We start from the raw sequence: 21,056 nt of genomic DNA, 5'->3' as shown, positions 1-21,056 counted from the left end.
TCATCTCTTTTTTCCCCCAAATCCTTATAAAAACAAACAATAACCTTACATACATCCCTTCTGTAAAGAGAAAGCTGCTAATCTCAAATTCTTAACTAGATTATCCAGTTTGCACACATTTTGGCTTGTCTTAAAGTTTGTATTTCACCTGTCTCTGAGGCAGACAGACTCAGCTTTCATTAGTTCTTAGAATAATACTTGCTGTCATGGATTAAGCATTTGGCAGGTCTTTCTTTCCCTGTATACACATACCAAAAGTTGGGAGTGAGGGGAAATTAAAACACATTTTTTCATATTTAAAAAAAACCTATGGCTTAATGCTTTTCGTTATAAGTGTGACAAAAAGTCCTATGTTATTTATTTGCTGTGACTTTGTGTAGTTGTCTGATTTTAATTGAATCCATCTATATCATTTAATATTTTTATCAGAGCCTTTAATGTTTATATGCAAGGTGTATGTATATGGAGTTTCTCTTTTTTCAGGATGTTGGAATATGTGACTTACCCAGAATCCAGCAGTTAAGAGAAAAGATAGACTAAATCATATTATTATTATTATTTTCATTGTCAAAATTAAATGATCTGTTTTTAGAACATAGAGATTCCTTTATATCCAATGAAATAAAGTTCTACTTACATCTAAGAGAGCTATATTTCAGAGATAACTTGGTGGCAAACACCAATTTCGCTATATATAAGTATGTGAACTTGGTTTTTATTAAGCAAAAAATTGTTTCTTAAACAAAATTATTGTTTGTAGAGCAGTTCAACTTTACAATTAAGTAACAACTTAAAAAATAGGAGACCATGAAGTAGAATAAATTCTAAGCTTGATGTGTTATTTTATCCACTTCTAAATTAAGGAATGGAGACGTATACTCAAATCTCAATTTAACATTTCCTAGATTTTACAGTTTGCCTCCTAAAATTTTAGTTAACGAAGTTTGTGATGTTCCCTTCTTAAAAATACTTTCATTTTTACCACATTTTCTTGGGCTTAGTTCTTTTGGAAAATAGTGTGGATGAGTGCTTTTTTCTTTGGCTAAAGCAGCTAACCAAAAGAATTATTAATTGTGGGTGTGTTGTATCCTTTGCAGAAGTTAATTTCTCATGTATGGCGTATAAAATGACGATGAGATGTCTTTCTATTTGAAAGAAAGTCTTATGTGCTTATAATTCTGCCCCCCCCCCCAGCATTTGGAATATTCGAGTCATGCCAAGGATTAATTTCGGTTTGAAACAGACAGAAAACGATTGAGTTAAAATATAGAAGTGTATTCAGCTGCAAATGCAACTGCCCAACATTTGAAAGAACACTTCTAAAATAAGTGAAGGATTAAAACTGCCCCCAGTAGAACTGGAACTTGGGCAGCTGGTGACATAAGCTTGTATTAGCATTGGCAACACAAAGGGAGCAATCTTGACATAAGGAGGAAGTGAGACCAGGTCTTGAACAATTTCTCTTATGTGTCAGATACAAATAGTCTTTTCTTTGGTATCAGACAGGTATGCATTCTTGTTCCAAGGACTTTCTTCCCCCTCATACTAATAATGGTTAAGGTAAAGATAAAAATTAAAAAAATAAAAAATCCTTTCTTCATTTGAGTTTTCTTGATATCTTAAATCTAGTAGAGTATAAGTCTTGTCCCTAATCTATGCTATTTCTTTTCTGCAAAGCTGGATAATAGCAGCTGCTGTTTGTTTATATTTGTGGATGCAGGTATATTTATATATATATGTAATAGGTGCACGATGCAAAGCTCTGAGGACACTGGAAGGATGTGGTGGCATCAGAGCCTCTCAGCCTCATGCTTTGTGTTACAGAGGCTGCAGGGCAGTTTTACCGATATGGCCTCACATGGTCTGTCTTCGGTTTCAAACTGAAGAGATATTTTGTCAGCAGCAGGGCTCTAAGTGTGTGTGTGTTTGGAAAAGGAGACATTTGAGTATCTGTAACTAAGCATTTGCTGTGAAGTCACATAATTCTCTAATTACTCTTGTTGAGATTGGCAGTGAAAACATGGCAGAGAGATGGAGGTACAATGCTGGTGGCTGGTGGGCAGTAGTGGGAGAGAAAGTAAGCAGTGGGACTATTTTTAATAATTTAAAGATAATGTTCATAAGTTATAGGCTTATAAGTTATAGTTATTTTTTCACAAGGTAAGCATTAACAAAAGAACCTCTGAGTTGCTTATTAATCCTCATTGCACATTTATAATTTCTTATCTTTCCGCATTATAAAAAATGCAGGTCCATGGAATTGTGCGGCGATCCAGTTCATTCAATACAGGTCGAATTGAACATCTGTATAAGAACCCCCAGGCTCATATTGAAGGAAGTAAGTCATTTTCTTTACTAAAATTTCTTTCTGTAGCTTCCTATATTATGATAAGTTATTTTCAGATGTCATTTTTCTCAAAGCCCATCAAGTTGCAATTATTTACCCATGAATTGCCTACATCGAATGCTATCTGTATGCTTTGAAAACCCTTCCATTGCTTGCTGCCCCTGGGCCACAGTGTCATCTTGGTTAGGCTGTTACAGGTTATTGGTCAGGTGATGCTGCTCAAGAAACCAAGAGTAGACATGCCTTTGATCACCCTTCTCCAGGTGTCCTTATCCCCTCAAGTAAGATCAGGTCCATATTCACAGAACACTCCTTTGCTTTTTATGTTTGGTCTAATGTAATCAAGCTAAGCGATCTTTGTACATTTATTTAATTTTTAAAATAATTTGTGAAGACAGGTCCAAAAACAGGTGGCAATCAAAACTATATTTAATTGCTTTACAAATCACTGTCAGTATTTGCAGTTGCATGTTATTTTTAATAAGGTTGCCTGAATGTAGCCAGATAGTCTACATAGCCCAGTCACAGTGTTTTCTCATTTGCCCTTTATAGCAGCTCCTAAGCTTGTGAGTGAAACCATTTTACAGATGAGGAAATAGAGGCAGAGAGAGGTGGTAGCTTTATTGAGGTCACATACCATGTAAAAGACAGAGCTAGGACCAGGACCCTGGGTTTTTAACTCCCAAGTTCAGCCTGCTTTGCTTGTCCAGTTTTTCCAGCTGGCAGGGATGATTCAGTCAGCATGTAAAGCATAAATCATTTTGTATTCATTTCAGAGCACCAAATATTTGGTTAACGTAGTTGTCTCCACTAAAGGCCCTTTACCTTAGTATTCAGGTTATTCAGTACATCCTTCTTGAAAATTATTATCATTTTTGTGCAAAGTGCAGAATGGTAGTGCCATTGGGTCTAGACATAGATCAATTTTATGTAAAAATAACAAAATATCAAGCTAGCAAATCACCTATCTACATGTATCAGTGTAAGGATATGCTGAGATTTAGGGTTAGAATAGGCTAGTTGTCCTAATCAGTTATGTCTCTACATCAGGCATTTCGTAGTTGGCTTAAGGATTGATGTTTATGAAGTACTTTAAAATCACTAGATAGAAGTATCTTATTCACTATTACTGGTGTATTACAGAGTTCTTTAGACAATATATGCATTTTCGTGAGTTTTTTTTTTTTTTTTTTTTTTTGTCTGAATCTCACTGTTATGTAACACATCTTACAAACTACCTGGGAACCGTAAGATACATTAACTGTATAACATCTGTCTTGATAAGATTTAAAAAAAAAGTTCATTTGAGTTTTTACAAATCCTCTTTGTAGCATTTGTAAACAGACACAGGCAACAAATGTATCTTTCTACCATTTAGGTTCTTTAAAGATGACAGTTATACTCTGCTGCTCTGAAACCAGTATGGTTTTCAGACTTTCAAAATATGCCTTTCAATTTTGATATTTTTTTAAAAAAAGGGCTGATATTTTCTTCTATCTAATGGTATGCTTTTGAATTCTAAAGACATGAAGTTGCACTATGGTGACCTCACTGACAGTACCTGCCTTGTGAAGATCATTAATGAAGTAAAGCCTACAGAGATCTACAACCTTGGAGCCCAGAGCCACGTTAAAGTAAGCCATTTTTACGGTCCGATTTCTCTGGCTGTGTTCCTTAGTTGTTCCGCATTTTACTTTTTTCTGTTCCTTTTGTTGTTGTTTCTTAATATAGGCACTACTCCTGGTCTTCGAGTTTAATTAATGAATCTAATAGAAATACTAATACTTTTTAAAAGTGTATTCTCTGTTACTGAGCAATATAAAATCTTACTGCTAACATTAAAATAGCAGTATTCATTTATTTTGGGTTAATCTTGTAGTCTATTTTCTGCCATTTCAAATCACATTGTGAATGAAGTGTTTTGTTAAAATTTTGGAAAATGTAACGCAATAAAACTTCTACTTTAATATTAATTTTTGGTAGTGGTTATATTATTGGCTGAGAAAATAATATTTTTTGAGTTCAATAATATGTTAAAATTAACTGAATTAACTTTTTATTGTAAGTAGTAAAAATTATGGGAAGAAAAACTGTTTTTAGCTTTTTGTCTCCTCAGTATGATACAGCTAATGTTGATTTCTTTCCCTTAATTCAGATACTCTGGTAGTCTACCTACCTCTCTTTAGTTTTTCTTTCTGGAACAAATTGCAGTAAACCTGAGAAGCCCATCCCTAGAGCTCTAGCAATCTGCTTAATTCAAATTTCCATTTTTGTTGCTATATCCCAGTGTTCACTTGAGTGAGTGAAATCTGAAGCCAGGAATGATACAAGTTCTATTTAGACACTTACTCAATCAGAATAATGGAGCTGAGAAATAAGAGCAAATAACTCTAAGTTAAAAGAGTCCCCCGCCATCCTGCCAAAAAAAGTCCAAAGAATCTATCGGTTTTTTGTTGTTTGTTTTTTTGTTTTTTGCTGTTTAATGAACAAATTCAGCAGTGTTATTTCAGAAATACTTAAGGTGATTTGTGTTCCTCCATATCCCCAACTTTAGAAGGAATGGAATCTTTATGCCTGTTTTATATCTCTGCTAGTTTAAGGGAGAAACTATAAACTAAATAAAATGAAACCAGGTGTGGAATATAGTGAGAGAAACATAGTGGTTAACCCAGTCTTGTAATATTAAATTTAAAAATAGTGTAGAAATCCTCGTAATTTACATTTTTCCCTAAAATGTTATCCTTGAAGGATAGCTACATATCAATAAAGATGCTTCTTATCTGTGCTGTCTTGGAAAAAAAATTTTCCCCTTTCTTAATCTGTGATGATTCTGTTCAGTATCCAGTGTTAACCTTTGGGCTGTGAAAGTTATCAAGGTCTTTCAGTTAGAGCAGAGCTGTTTTTCTAAATGATTCTGAATATCTTTTCTCATTTTATAGGGTATCTTATGCATACTATGCCAGGAGAGATTACCACCTCTTTTCTGTAGAGAAATAGTCACTCTCTTTATTATTCCAGGTGTGAAGACTATTTATCCCGAACTGGAACAATCAGTCCATCTTCCACATTATAATTTATCTAGTCGCTTCTTGGGCTTCTTGACCAACGTGAGAGTATCTTCCAGGCAAAATTTGAATGTTTTGGTATGAATGCTCTGTTATTCAATTTCCTTTAGATTAAGAACTTTCCTTTGTGATTATAGATAGTTTAGGTACCCCTGGAGCTATAAACTGGCATGGTGGGAAAGATGTAGGAAATTTTATGAAGATTTATTTATAGAAGGTATCCCCTGTCATTTTAGTGTTAAATGAATCAGTCTTCTCCTTTTTCCAAAAAGTTTTTGTAGTTCAAAAAGTCTGTTGTACTTATCTTACTTGAAGTGAGCCTATTACTGTTGTGGGTATCATTCTAGGCTGGTTGCACTGTAAGTATAGAAAGCTTAGGAAATTGAGTCATTTCATTCTAAGTTGCTGTGTATGTGACGTTTGTCTGTTTTTATTGTGTTTTGCCTGCTTCTCCTGAAGGCCAGCTAATTGGCAGAAATGGTGCTTAATTGAATATGAATTTTGACTTGTAAGATCATTTAGCCCTCCAACAAATATTTGCATGTGTGGTGGAATGGAGGACACAAAGATGTATAAAACCCACTTCTGTTGTGGAGGTTCTGAACTGGTGTAGGGGTGATTTGTGGCAAGTGACAGAGGCTGGCACTAATATCTATGGGTCTTTAGAGAAGGGTGAGAGAGAACTTCAGTTTGAGGGCATTATGATGGTATCAAGGAGGAGGTTTATGGAAGAAATTTGCAGACATAGTTAGTGGGAACTGGTAGTTGAAATGGAGGTAGTGATGTAAGGCCCAGAGTCAGAAGTGAGAAAACTAGGGGTATGTCTATAACATGGATGAGCATTCTAGATTAGCTGAGCAAAAAAATTGTTGAAGAGAAATGTGACGTAAGGCTGTGTAGGAAGTTGGGCTACCTTTGGGCAGCCTCTGCATATTTTTGACTATGGGGAAAACTGATTGAGAGATGAGTTTTACAGGTAAGTCTAGTGGTAGGGCTCAGAAGACATATAGGAAGCTGTTGGAAGATGGTGGGAATGGGGTGAATGACATGCGATGCCTGGTAGGGTTGACCTCTCTGCTGATAAGATATGGGAGCCAGGGAAGAGGGAAAGCAATGCACTGCCCAGGGGACCAGACGACTAATGGTACCAATAGTAGAAGCAGGCATTCAGGGAGGGACTGTTGGAGTCAGACAGGGTAAATGAAAAATTCCCTCTTGGATATGTTCTGCTGGCAGTACTTGAAATACATTCAGGTGAAGTAGGTCATAAGGTAGTTTAAAATATGTTGTGAGGTTTGAGAGCGATTTGGGGTACAGAGATGTAAAGTCAGCTCTGAGAATTCTTGAGATAGCAAGGAGGCAGATAGAGAAAGAGGAGTAGAGGACTGAAGCTTGAACCTAGGGGACGTGAGTGCATTTAGAATGGGAGGAGGAAGAGTAATCACTGATGACAGGAAAGTAGGAGAGGGACAGGCAGGAGAGTGGAATTGTGTCACAGAAGTAAAAAATCAGGCCATTTCAAGCAGGAGGGAATATCAGCAGAGCTAGATACTTCTAAAGAGAGCATTTTAGCGTATGATAGAGGAGTTAGCCAGGGCACAGAGGATTTAGAAGTTGAGGGGTTATGAGGGAAATGCAAACTGAGTGGATTCTTTTCTAGGAATTTCCTAGTGTAAGAAGGAAGAAAGAGAATATGACAGATAAGGCTCACTTTAGCATCAGCTGCAGGTTGCAGGCCCTTCCCCAGAATTTCTGATTCATTAGGTCTAGAGTAGGGTGAGAACTTCCATTTTAGGACATGTTCAGGTAATGCTGACTCTGGTCTGGGAATTTCACTTAGAGAACCATTGCTCTAATGTTTCAAGTCCCTTGGTTTATCCATATTTAATATGTGCCTTAAATGCATTCTTTTTAGGCTTTTTTTTAATGTATCAACTTTTGAATTTGATATAAAATTATCCTGCTCCTTGCCAGTTAGTGACCTTGTGGGCTTTTAAAGCCTAAAACTATACCTGTTATCAGGAGTGATGAGAATGGAAAGAGTCTAAGGAGAATCTGATATATGTTTATACCAAAATTCTTCACATTCACAAATCTTTTTCTGTGTAGTCCATGAGAAATACTAGTATTTTAGGGGAATAGTATGAGTACAGACCACTGATAAAATGTCCCTTAAAAATCCATGTTCCATGTCACTATTTCTGCTGTGATCTAGTGTCAGATTTTTTCTTAATCATAGAAAGAGTGGGTGTGGGGCAGGGGCTGGAGTGATGGCAGCTGGGGATGACAGACTGCCATGTTGCTAGGGGAATGTTGCTCTGTTTCCTGACCACTCCAAGGCTCTGTATTGGGCTTCAGTTGTCTCCCTGTTGTCTTAGCAGCTTGCTAGGGTTGGAAAATACATACAAGCATACATATATATATATACACACACACATACATGTATATATATGTACATACATATATACATATATTTTTATAATTGATTTCTCAGTGTTAATCAGCTTTGTAGGATTTATTGTATTCTTAGACAGTCGTTCTTAAACAAATGTTCTTTCTGACAGTGGAATACTTAGAGTAAGGTTAATTAAAATACATTTTTATTATTTGGTTTGGAGCTTTTTTGAAGGAAGTTTCTAATATTAGCACATTTTATATTTAATTTTGAATCCGTGACTTCTAGACTGGGCATTGTTTATGTTGGCTTCTCTTTGTGCAGGATAAAGTCTTCTATCACTCTCACTTCCAGTTAATTTGCTGTGGGCTATGGTATGCTAAAAGTAAGGAAAATAAAATAATAGGAAGTTGGTCTGGTTTCCTGTAGGAAACCAATGAAGATGAAATTGGTTCTTGGAGTAAACCCACAGCAGTCTGGGAAATACTGACTGAAGACATTTTTCTGAATCATAAACAGAAAAATTATGACTCATGAAGTGTGGGTCATTGAGAGGCTGACTTGATCTTATGTGGGAGAAAGTGAGAGATGACGGAAATGTACTAGTTATTAAAAGTAGTTAAACCTAGCATGATGACATCATCCAAGTAGGAACAAATTATCCAACATTTAGTCCTGCCCATTTTGATGGGGAAAATGTTTCAAGAGCCTGCTTTATTGTTCTTTTTTTTTTTTTTTAAACTGTGTAAATAATAGTTTTTCAGTAATTTGTCTTCAGCTTCTTACCTGTTCAGTGTTCATTACTGTCATGATTTTGGATTTTTCCACCATTCCTCAAACTTCTTTGGTAATCTCCTGTCATTCTTGAAACCATAGTGTTGGATGAAATCTTTCTACAGTAAATCTAGTCCAGCATTACTCCCTTTTGTCTCACAGTGTTATGTTGGAATTGCCTTTATTTTTTTTTTCCCAAAGAAATGAAAATTATGCAGTCATGGAATGTTACAGCGAAAAGGAACTTCAGAAATGACTTCATATGATTTTCATTTTATAAATGAAATTATCTACTCAAAGTCACCCACCCAATCGCTGGCCAATCCAAGATTGGAACTCAAATGTTTGTATTCTATAATTTATTTGAAAGACCATTCAAGAAAATGATTGCAATTGTAATGTAAAATAGTTCTCACATTAAATTTTTCTTTCCCCACGTACCTAAGTTTCTTCTTAAGCTTATTTTTTTTCCTTGTGTCATCAGTGGAGATAGAAAGTTGTTTTCTCTTTTCAGTTTTGAGGAGGATTTTTAGTGTTGACGACCATTTAGTAAGTCTTTTTCTTATTTAAGAAAATTCTTTATCTTTAATTTTATCTTATTCAAATTGAATAACTCCATACTTTTCATTAATTTCCTTTATTATTTCATTAATGACCTTTATTATTTTCCTTTTCAATTCTCCATAAGCTATTTGTTTAATTTTGTTTCATGACAGCTGGGAGGCCTGAGTGCCCAGAAGGTAAACTGGGGCATGGCTGAGTGAGTGGGAGCAGGAGTGGGAGTGGAATTTCCTTGTCTGGTTGTGTGGGACCAGTTAGCAGATTGTGGACATGGAAGCACAAAAGGGCTGAATCTAAACTGTCCTTATTCTGGACTTCCAGCCCAGGAAGTTAGGCAAGAAGCAGAGTTGATTGTGAACCAAGTGGCTAGTGTAGTGGCCAGGCACCAAGTTAGAATCAGGGAGAGATGAGAGAAAAACCAGGCCTGGGAATGAAGCTGGGAATTAAAAAAAGGCATAGGAATTAGACAAGTGGCCCCTGGGAAGGGGACTGAGCAATTTAATTACCTGAGGTAAAGACTGTCATCTCCAGTGGCTTTTTCCTGGCTGGTCCTAGTAGTTGAAATTTATAGCTGGAGAGCTGACCCCCATATTTATCTCTAGGAAGCCTAAACCTCTTGTGGCTTCTCTCATTGAGGGGAGGGGGACAGGTGACTAAATGCATTGGAGAATTGCATTATGGTAGGAAAGGGCGGGTGCCTAGGTTGAACATCTGGTTACTGCCTGACTAACCCGGTTATAGAACAAAATAAAATTGCAGCAGTGTGGCCCTTTGCTATGTAGTCATAGCAAGGGTAAGGGGTGGCCTATTAAAAACCCAGAGCAAATGGCAGAGAGCACTGTTCTTCTGTGTCCTTGATCATTCATTCCTTTTTTTGGGGGGAGGGGCCCCTGGGGAGGCTGACAAGGAAGTGTGAGTAGAGCAGGAAAATGAGGAGTAGGCAGGGGGGCATAACTATTGCTATTAGGAAGGGAACAGTGAGAACATCCTTAAATGTGGGTGAGGGTCGAGCTCCATGTCCCACATAATGGCATGTTAGATTTCATTAAATCAAATTGTGTGGACTATACCTATTCAGCACCTCTTCTGGTTGCTGCCTTTTATCAGGCCCAATGCCAGCACGATGATGCAGGAGGAAGCTCACAGATGCAAACCATTGTTAGTGTTAGAACAAGTATCCCCATCCCCCACCCCCACTTTTTGAAAGATCCCATTATACCACTCTGCTTTTATGAAAGACCTGTATTAGTACCTGTTATCACTAATCAAAGGAAATTTGAAGAAAATTTTCACTTTTATGAAAATAGGTGAATATCGGGGTGCCTGGGTGGCTCAGTCATTAAGTGTCTGCCTTCGGCTCAGGTCATGATCCCAGGGTCCTGGGATCAAGCCCCATGTTGGGCTCCCTGCTCCGTGGGAGGCCTGCTTCTCCCTCTACCAGTCCCCCTGTTTGTGTTCTCTCTCTCGCTATGTCTCTCTCTGTCAAATAAATAAATAAAATCTTAAAAAAAAAAAAAAGGTAAATAGCAAAAATAGTGTTCAGCGCTTGTTTTGCAGGGAAGCAGCATGCACCCTGAGCAGCGAGAGTGGTTGCATCGTGCTTCTTCCCCAGGAACTACATTCAGTATCTCAGCATCAAGACAGCATAGCTTCGAAAAGTGATTGTGAGCATCTGTGCTTTATCTCGACTTTTGTGCATCTGTTAAGCAGGATGTGTCCTAAGGAACCAGGGAAGCCTAAGAGAAGTTATTTTTTGGGTCTGGGAATGCTCAAAAATATTCCATATAAATTAATGGCAATTGTTTCTTTGCTTTATGCCATTTTGGCTTATGAAAGTTTTCCTAGATGGTCTACTTTTGGATAGTGGGGGAAATCTGTAGATGACTGTCATGGGGTAGAAGGGAGGAAGGTTTTCATGAGACACTGTGATATAGGAAAGGGTTCTCAAATCAGGGGTGCAGATAGAATTCCCAGGACACATTCTAACACTTTAGATCCAGGTCTACCCTAGACCCTGGGCCTTAGTGTTTTCTCTGGCTTCAGACTGTGGCCGTGGTACATGTTAGGTATGTGACTTTAGCAGAGTGCTCAGCATTTTTAAGCCTCCATTTACTCATCTATAAAATGAGCACCTACCTTAGGTTGTGGATCCTTATGACATGCTTCTACCTATGGGCCTTCACACTTGCTTTGGATCGTGGTAGTCTTTCCTAGATACCTACCTACTCATTCCCCTAACTATTCTAAACCTTTACTCAGATGTCAGCTTCTCAGCAAGGCCCTCCTGACCATGCTGTTTACAATAGTAACTTCTGGGAATGGTGGCACAGTCCATCCTGAGGGGGAAGGTTACCAAATAAATGTGGTAGGAACAAGGGAGAGGGGCCAGGAAAGGCAAAGTGGTACTGTGCTTCCCTATCTCCAATCCCAGTGTGCTCTCTATCATAATTTAGGCTAACATGAGGCAAACTATTCAGAGAAAGGAGTCCACTAAGGTAACACAGGGAATCTACATACCATTCATTGTTTCATCTGCTTGTGATAGAGGCCTGCCCTTTGCCACACTGGCTGTTTGAAATTTTATGTAAGAATGTTTTCCTCACTCAAATGCCTGTAGTTCCTGCCACTGAAATGTTAACTTGTTATGCCATATTATAAAGGGGAAAGTGATGTTTTGGGCCCTTTGATTTTTATGAAATGGGCCATAGTATTTTGAGGTGGAAGAGATCTTGGCGATGAGCCAGCTCAAGCCCTTATTTTACAAAACACGGCTTGGGACTTCCATTTGATGAGCGTCAGAGCCAACTGTCTAGGGTGGAACTCAGGACTGACGCCACTTGGTTTTCTTGTCACACAGCTAATCTAAGAAGACTGAGGTGGGGAAGGTGTCACTGAAATACCAGGGGAAGAGAACATAAGACTCTGGTGTTTCAAGTTTCACCTTTCTTCTTATTCCCACCACTTATTACAATGAAACAAAGTTTTGATGCAATAGGTTTGAGTTAAAAGCATTGTTTCTTCCTTGATGGAGGAAACTGGTTGTAATTAATACCATATGAGTAGTATTTGCATAGCGAAGAAGATCCCTAAATACAACAATGCGAGGTGAAATGTTAGCACGTAAGTAATACTAAAATAAAATTAGTATAGAAGGAAAATAGAAATCTACAGCACTAAGTCATCAGAAATAATTACGATCTTTTTGGCTAGGATAGTTCAATAAAAATTTTTATATTGAGGGCCTATACTGTGCTGATGTGTAAGTTTCCCTAAAAGCTATAGGAAGCTAATAATATTTGCTGCTTATAGAATCAGAAGAATCAATAGCTTGATAACCAAAATGAATAATTTTTTCCTATTTGGGTACTTTTTAAAAAAATAAGTTGCCAACTCAGTTATTTGACTATTAGATTATCAATTAACCTATTTTCTAAGATTTAAAAGTAAATATTTCCTTTTAAATATTGCAAATTTATTTTTGTTCATATACTCCTTGTTTGGTCTCTGAAGAGAACTTCTTTTGTTAGCAGATAAATTGATATAGGCTTATATATTTTATGAGGCTTAAAATTAGTCTTATATTTTCATATGTAATTCTTTTTTTATATGTAATTCTTGTGTGTGCTCAGAGCAGCATAAAATCACCCTAGTTGTTAGTAAGTTATTAATATTGAAATTATGAAGGTAGCTAATGGGCAGAAGGCTTTACTTCGTAAAGAGCAGTGAGTGCAACTTTGAGAATCTGAGTATTAATAAGGTGTGTTTGCAATTAGATCTCATATCTATGCATACTACATTGTGTCTGTTTCTGGAAAAATTAGCTCTCTTACAAGTGAAGTGAGCCAGATGAATGGAGCAACTACTGGTTGCTTTTACTTTCCGCAGATAGATAGCTTGGGTGATTATAAACCTCTGTGGTCAAGTAAAGTTGCAGTTTTGCTTGTTTTTGTTCTCTAAGCCTCCATTTCTTTCTGATTGATTCTGGGTTCATCAACTGTGTGGGCACAGTCCCCATGATTTTTAATAAATTTGGTAACAACTTTAGTTTGTTACAAGGAAATTGTAGTACAAAACCTTTTCATTTTGTAATTTAACATTTATGCTTACAGTGCATTAACTCCACTAATGTAAATATGGCTCATCAGTTCCTATGGTTCTTAGGAAGAAGTTTAGCAGTTTTTTAATCTTACATTCAGGAGGGTAGAGCAGGACTTTATAATGCTTGTGGGTCCCTGTATGTCATCTGGCTCAAATTCTTTTTGGAAGCCTGTTACGGATTTGAGCAATTGAATTCAAATCTAAAACCACTTAAAAAGTCCTTTATAGTCCATTAAGAATTTATATGAGAGAGAACACTCTATGAAAGTTCTCCTCTCCCTGTTCAAACAGATTGTTCTGTTTTATTAGATCTAGGTGGTATTGTAATTTTGATAACAGCTAATAACGTTTGGAATTTTGCTTATAATTAGTGGACCACACAAAGGTATGTTTGTTGGGTTTTGCACTCTTAATCCACTTACTATTAAATAAAATCTTAAGTATTATTTTAGTTTTGCAACAATTAAGCCAAAATTAATGCAAATAGCTAAATCTTAGTATCAATTTCTACATGTATTTATAAACACAAATAGTAAACAATGTAGGTTCTATGAGTGAAACATTTTGTTTTGGATTTTTAATGATGAAAACTTTTTGGATTTCCAATTAGATTGAAATATGTAATTTGTATAAATTAAGATGTAGACCTAGATTATGCTTTGTTTAATATCACAATTAGATGTATCTGTAGTCACCCCTCCAAAAACACAAAAAAACAAAAAACCACAAAACATTTGTGTGTAAATTTAAGAATTTAAACTTAACTGCTCTTAAACACCTCATATGGCTCGGTATCAAATATGATTCCTACTATATTCTTTTAATACAAGTGGAGTTTATAAAATTCTCTTTGTTAAAGATAGATCCTTAAAATTAGTATAATAAAATAAAAGGAAACTTTTCTATTTCAGTAAGTTTAATGCACAAAATCTTTTTTGTAATTTCTACTTAAGTTATTAAGTATTAGATACAGTGCCAAAGAGAAATAAATTCTAAGAAAATAGCCATAATTTAGATCTCCATTTTTTGAAAAATGTCTAACATGAAAGATTAGTAGACTTCATTATGTTACTCTCTTTAGTAACATTCACACAATATGTACATTATTTATGGATGTTAATAAAAAATCATCCATGATGAGCTTAAATTTGCTTTATTTACAGGTAAATATGCACAAAGGCTTGGTTTGGCTTGCTAAACTCTGTTAAGTTTGTCATTAGAATAAGTTAGACCAAAAATTCTTTAAAAAATGTTGAATTTTAAACGATGAGCTCAACTTCTCTATGATACTAGTGTTGATGATTAAAATGAAATGTGTTGATGATTAAAATGAAGTGTTCTCCAGATGACAAATATTGTGTCGATAGCAGTTATGCAGTTATTGTAAATGGCAGACTGGCTGAGGCGAGGCAGTCAGGGTCAACTTTTCATTCTGTTTGGTAAAATCAGGGTAAAACCTTTTCCTGAGTCTCCTTTCTACTCCCACCCCCATATGCTTACATATTTGTACCAGTTTTGTTTTTTTTTTTAACAGTAAAATGTCTTTTAGAAATCGATAGTATTGACAAACATTTAAGGAACATTGTTTAGGACTATTAACACATATCATTAGTCCTGATTGGAAATATCAATTTTTATCTTAACTGTGTGGATTGTTAAATGATTTAGTAGAGGAACGTTTTGCTTGTTTGATTGTTTTGCTTACGTTTCCCATATGGCTCACACTGGAGTGATTTTGTTTGTTTTTTTGAACTGACATTTGTCAGGACAATTCAGAACCAACATAGGCACTACTGAGGGGGGAGGTTGAGAGGCTTTTCCGTGTTCTGATGTATTCCTCTGTCTTCTCTAGAAAAGAATATTTGAGTGTTTGACAGCATGGTTAATTATTAGGTCACAGTATTTGAGTTATTGGTAGTTTAAATAATTTGAATAAATACTTTTTTATCTGGTCGCTTTACATTTGCTTCATATTAAATATTGTGAAATTGTTTTGGCTAAATGATCTTTTTCATTATATTGTTTGGCAATATTATTTAGATTACACTTTTGCAAAAATTAATTCATTTTATTGTAATTATTTAAGTGACTCAGAACCTCACCTTTTCTTGTCACTGTTTCTTTTCCAAACCTAACTCTGTAGAAGTTGCCATATTCGCTAAAATATATCAACAGCAATAATGAAAAAAACTGTTGGCTTTGGTTTATGTTAAATAATTCATCCTCACTTACTCCTTCAGTGTTAGGAAGTTGTTTATAGAAATTCCTGGTAAGCTTCGGCATTTTTGTGGGGAGGCAAATTATTCCTGAAGCTTCACTTGTCATCCCTCTAGATTAGAGCCATGATTCTTTTTGGAACAGGGGAGGTTTCTGGTTCGTGGAAGAGTGTTGTGCTCTTTTCTACACATAGATGGCAGCAAAGTGTTACAGACAACGGAAGTCAACCTTGTTCTTATAATGAAAGATGAATGACAGTATAAACTGACTTCTATCAACGTAGCTGCCTATGTCCTGTAGTTAAACATAAAATAAGAAAGAAAGCCACTATTGATAACACAAGAATATAGGAGAATGAAGAAGGCTATGAGAAGTTATAATACACTGAATTTCTGGACAAATCCCAGGTGGGAAGGCTTAATCTTTTAAGGTATGTCATCCACTCCTGTAAGATGATAGAAATCAGCTAAGATAATATGCATGTCAAAATAAAGAGACTGCTAAGGGCTGAGGGGCGGTAGGGAAAGAGGGAAGTAAAAGAGAAACCATACACAAGTTGCAGCGGCAAGTAATGGCCTGCTGCCTGAGGGTACTGTAGAGTTTGGCCTGCATGTCTCCTTCTTAGTTAAGCAAGTTACAAAGAGGAAATGTCAGTCCACGAATCAGACAAACATTCCATGGGAACATTTGCTCAAATGTCAGCATTTTAGAAAATAGAACTGCAGTCTGTTATGGTCTGGTCCCCACGCTGGATTTGCTATTAAACACACAAGTGAAATATATATTTCTTCAGAATGCGTTTGCAATTAAGTCATTTTATGTCTTAATTAGCATTCCTAAATAATGACATAATCACTATAAAAGATGACAGTCATCATTATAATTAATATTTAATATGTGTCTGTTTCTGAGGACCTTTCTGTGGCTTCCCACAAATTTCCAAGGTAGTTTTCAAGTTGTAGAATTGAATTTGGTAAAATCACAGACATGAGGATCTAATGAAGTAAAATCGTATTTATTAGAAACCTGAGCTATGGAGGCAAGTTATAAAAAAGCAATTTGTAACATGTCCTGAACTATAGAATCATGTCAGTATCTTACTAGTTATAAACATAATAAGGGCTCCTTAATACCTTTAATGTAATGGTAATGTTGTTCGAGAAAACATTTCCGTACCCTCTAGTTTTTTTCTGATCTACTCTCACGCGATTTAGTACCACAGACTAATCTCTGTGTCACAAAATTGATTCCAAAGGTGTGTATAACAACTTGCTCAAATGCAGTGTCTGGCAAGTCTCTCTTGTGACAGCAACTTATTTCTCACATAATTATTTTTTTAGTAAATTTGATATCTTAACAACCCTTCCTCTCATTTCTGGGTTCAAAAAATAACACTTAATATAATTTATTTCTCGTACTTAATAAAGGCTTACTTGAGAGTGTATTGCCATTCACTCTCTAGCTGCTTCAAGCAAACGAGGTTAGAAGGGAATGTGGTTTGCCAGGGTGTGCGGTGGTTTCCAGCCCCATTTGCTGTGCACTGTAATGGGCCTCAGTGTTGTTTTAATGAAGCATAAAACATATTCCGGCTGCCGCTTGTTACTTATTAATGATCAAATGGTTATATTCTGTCATATCAGTAGAAAAAGAAGATACCCCCATATATATATTCTCTTTTTAAAAAAAACCTTTTTTGTTAACTTCAATTTGTGTACACAGATAGGTCTGTGTTACTCTGATTTTTTTTTTAGTTGTGAGTTGTATAAATACAAGAACTAAAAATTTTGCATTAATCAAAATTTGATTTGATTCTAAAGGTAATTTTTTAATAATTTTGTGGGCTTTCAATTTAATTAAATGGAATTTTATAAGATGAACTTTCACAGTCATACAGTTCTTAAAACCAAAGTCAGGAATATTCAAATTAATCCCAATTATATGTAAATTTCTTTATAAATCATTATCAAAATATCAAATATATTTGTTTTAGATTTGGATATAAATATAATTTGTTTTAGACTGACATCTGCTGTTTGGAAACAACTTTTAACCAGAATATAATATGTTTTGCAGGTGACAGCATACTTTTTCTTTCATACTTTTTGTCCCTTTTTGGCAGTATTAGATTTACACTGTGTGCTTTTTCTTAATGGGATAGTATCATGCAGATTATTTATGTGACCTTTTCACTGCTACAGTTTTCATAAAAAGGGCAGTATTGCAACACCACTTCCTTCAACTGCTTGGTTTCAAAGAATCATGTCTAAAGTAGGCAAAACAGAAGAACATTGTTTTAAAGCTTTTTTAAACCAATATATCGATTTTTTTTTAATATTAGCATTGGCACATCAATTTTTTAATAAAATGTTATAAATATTTTATATAAATAATTAAATGTTGAATTATTAAAATTTTAAAAGTTTGCTTATAACCTTTTAAATGGATTTTAGAAAGGATGTACTTTATAAATAATTTTTGATACACTTTTTAAACTAGAAAAATAGACTTTATACGAGTTACAGAGGTCCTTCAAAATTTATGGCATCTTATAACCAATTATAATTTGTGATGGCTTTACATTTGTAAAATGACTAAATCCTATAAAATTTTAGACACTTGCAAATAATATAACAACAGCTTATGTAATACTTGTCTTGAGGATTTATTTTTCTTAATTGTGTTAACTGTAATTAAGTAGGATTTAAGTTGATCAAAAAAAGTGCACTCTATTATTTGAAATTATACAGTCAAAATATTTGTGTTTACAGTTCTTAGTTTTTCATTCTTATTATATCCAAATTGTGCCTTTAAAAAAAAACTGATAAAATATTTTAAAGTATATAAATATTCAAAAAATTATTTAAATTGATAGATGAGACTATAATCCTGAAACATATTTTCTCATGTAACCATTTTATGAAGTATTAATAATCAGTGGAAAAATTAATATAAATGCCCGAAAGTCCAATTTTGGCCCCAAATTTATCCTTTTAAAAATTCCTTTTTCTTTTTTTATAGGTTGCATCTTTGTTTTTGGATTGAACACTTAAGTTCATAAATGTATTGCCCATAGTTTGTATTCTTTGAGGGATGATTTCACATTGATGTGATGTGCTCTGTCATTTTGTGGGAGATTCTTTTATATCTCTAGTGTTCTCTCTCTCCCCTGTTTCTTTCTTTCTGTGTCTTCTTGAGGATTTTACTTATCATATTGGACATCTTTCATGATGATGAGTCTTGGTGGTGCAGCTTTATTGGCATAAGATCCAGAGACTAATCCATAAAACACAGTTACAAAAGTCTCCAAAGTGTAAAATATTAACTTGTCATTTTGAGTTTTCTCTTTTGACAAGCTTCATTGATTTTTCTTTTTCTTGTTCTGTATGTTTTCTGCCGTGCTAATTCTGGAAGAATTTATAGATGTGTCATGTGGGAAAAGATGTATTTTAACTGACAACATAAATATTACAGTTACACAGTTATCTGGTTGGAGATTTTAAATTGAAAACCAGTAAAAATTCATTCTTTATAATGTAGCATAAATTACACTTTGTATTTTCAGTAAAAACTTGTTAGTGAATTTTTTTGACATTGAACACTGTTACTTTTTTAAAAAAGAAATCCCAGTGTCAGTTCATATGCTCATGAAATATTTAATAGAAACATTACAGTTTAATTTTATCTTCTTTTATAGTAAAATAGTTGCTTACAAAGAGTGACTCATCTCACTCATTTCCTTACATTCATTGAAAATTTTTAGTGAAATCAATTTTCTGGTTTTACATTTCTTTGTGTAAAACAGCAAGTTCAGAGATGTAATGCTTGCCTTTGCTTTTTAGGAGCATTTAATTTTCTCTACTGTAGTAATCTTAATTCCAGATGTTAGCACATGACATTTGTTAGTGTTCTAATCACATGTTTGTTTGAGTATGTTTTTTTAATAGCTCTGTGACCTGATGCTGTATGTGGTATCTTGATTTCTCAGCTATATAGATTTGTGGCTGTCATTTAGTTTATATTTGCAGTCTTCCATCTGTATTAGGTAAAGACATAGGTTTGTTGCCACATATCATATCCCTTACTGAATAGTCTTGTAGTTTATTTAAATTGAGTTGTGACTTCAGACCTTTATGTATAGAACTTCATAAAATTAAATAAAATAGTTTCTTTCATATACAGGTATCTTAATGAAACATCACTACAACGATGAAAATATTGATTGTTGGAACATTGAAGACATTAAGAAAGCCCATAGTTAAACCTGACTAACGTCTGCAAATTGTCTTAGATATTTATAATAAATCTGAAAGATAATTATATGGTTGACACATGAACTAGAATTTCACTATATTGACAATTGATATTATATATTTACCTCATTTTAATTATATAATTATTCTCTGATTTAAGCCTCACTGACCATATATGTTATTGATATATTGAAATGTAAAACATTCTAAATACTGGTACAGGGTATTTTTTCTTTATGAAGAGAAGTAAAAGGAATTAGACTTGTCAGAATGTTTTTAGTCATGTAAAAGCAAAACTTCTGAACAAGACATGTAAATTCCCTGGACCTCAATTTTCCTCATCTGTAAAAGGGGTGTGAGACTTTGGGAAGTAGGAAAGAGTTAGGTTATGTGCTCTCCAAGATGTCTTTCAGCCCTAAAATCTTATGATTATATGATTTATTTTTGCAGTGGTATTATACTTATCAATATAAATTTTATGTCTTGTTAATATAAATGTAAACGTTAATTAAAATTAAGGATGAAAAGTTCAAACAGTCTCTTTTAAATACTGTAATTTTGGGAAGAATCAATTGACAGATTTTAGTATATAATGGTTTTCTCAAGAAATATTTGACATAATTTAAAATGGGCTTATACCTTTTTAAAAATTTAATACAGAACAGTGGAAACTCTAGGATGGAAAAAGCATTATAGTCCTTTTTGTTGGAAAGTACAGACTAAAGTTGAATGCTCTGTAAGTCGTTGATCAAACTTTTACCAGTGTGTATGTGTGTATGCTATCGTGAGAAAATTAGTATGTGAATATTTTCTGTGAAATAGAAATTTGAGTAAGTAAAATAAGTTAGTTTTCTGAATAACACGTGCTAATTTTTCTTACGTGTAATGCGTGCATTTCCATTAATTAATTCTGAGGTATATAAATAAATTTAGGTGCCATTGTTAATTTGTTTCTATATTTTGTTTTAGTAGTTATGCTTTATTTCTTGAAATTTCTAGACAATTGCAGTAGAATCTGTTGTGCCCCAGATTTGTTCATCAGGGAAAAACCAACCAACCTATTTTCATGCCCTGACTCTATTAAATATGCAGATATTGGAAACTAGGCTTCTAAATATTATAAGTAAATTTCATTAAAGTACAACTTTCCATAAATTTCTATTTGATGAATTGTTGCTTTTGGGGGGAGGGGAAGGATTTTGGTTAGAGTAGTTAAGTTTAAAGTATCTTTGGTTTTTAGGATAATAGAGTTTGCCACTTATCAGTATTGGGGGCTCTACTAAATGTATGATAAATGGAGTTTATAATGCAAAATGTAGCGGTTAAATTTAGACAATGAATTTAGAAAA

At 34.6% G+C, this 21,056-nt stretch overlaps 1 protein-coding gene across 3 annotated transcripts in view; it reads left to right on the top strand.

Annotated features, from left to right (window-relative positions):
- The window catches only part of GMDS (GDP-mannose 4,6-dehydratase), a 656,830-nt gene that overhangs the window by 175,320 nt on the left and 460,454 nt on the right, over positions 1–21,056 (top strand). For all 3 annotated transcript variants that reach the window (XM_035030719.1, XM_035030720.1, XM_035030718.1), the window contains 2 exons: positions 2,251–2,338; positions 3,872–3,981. In XM_035030719.1, the coding sequence (XP_034886610.1) occupies positions 2,251–2,338; positions 3,872–3,981 (198 nt within the window). The remainder of the gene's footprint in view (positions 1–2,250; positions 2,339–3,871; positions 3,982–21,056) is intronic.

Source organism: Mirounga leonina, unplaced genomic scaffold (genome assembly GCF_011800145.1).
Source record: "Mirounga leonina isolate KUSES-001 unplaced genomic scaffold, KU_Mleo_1.0 Mir_366, whole genome shotgun sequence".
Lineage (NCBI taxonomy): Eukaryota > Metazoa > Chordata > Mammalia > Carnivora > Phocidae > Mirounga > Mirounga leonina.
Note: the sequence above shows the minus strand (reverse complement) of the source record. Positions and strands in the feature narration are given on the sequence as shown.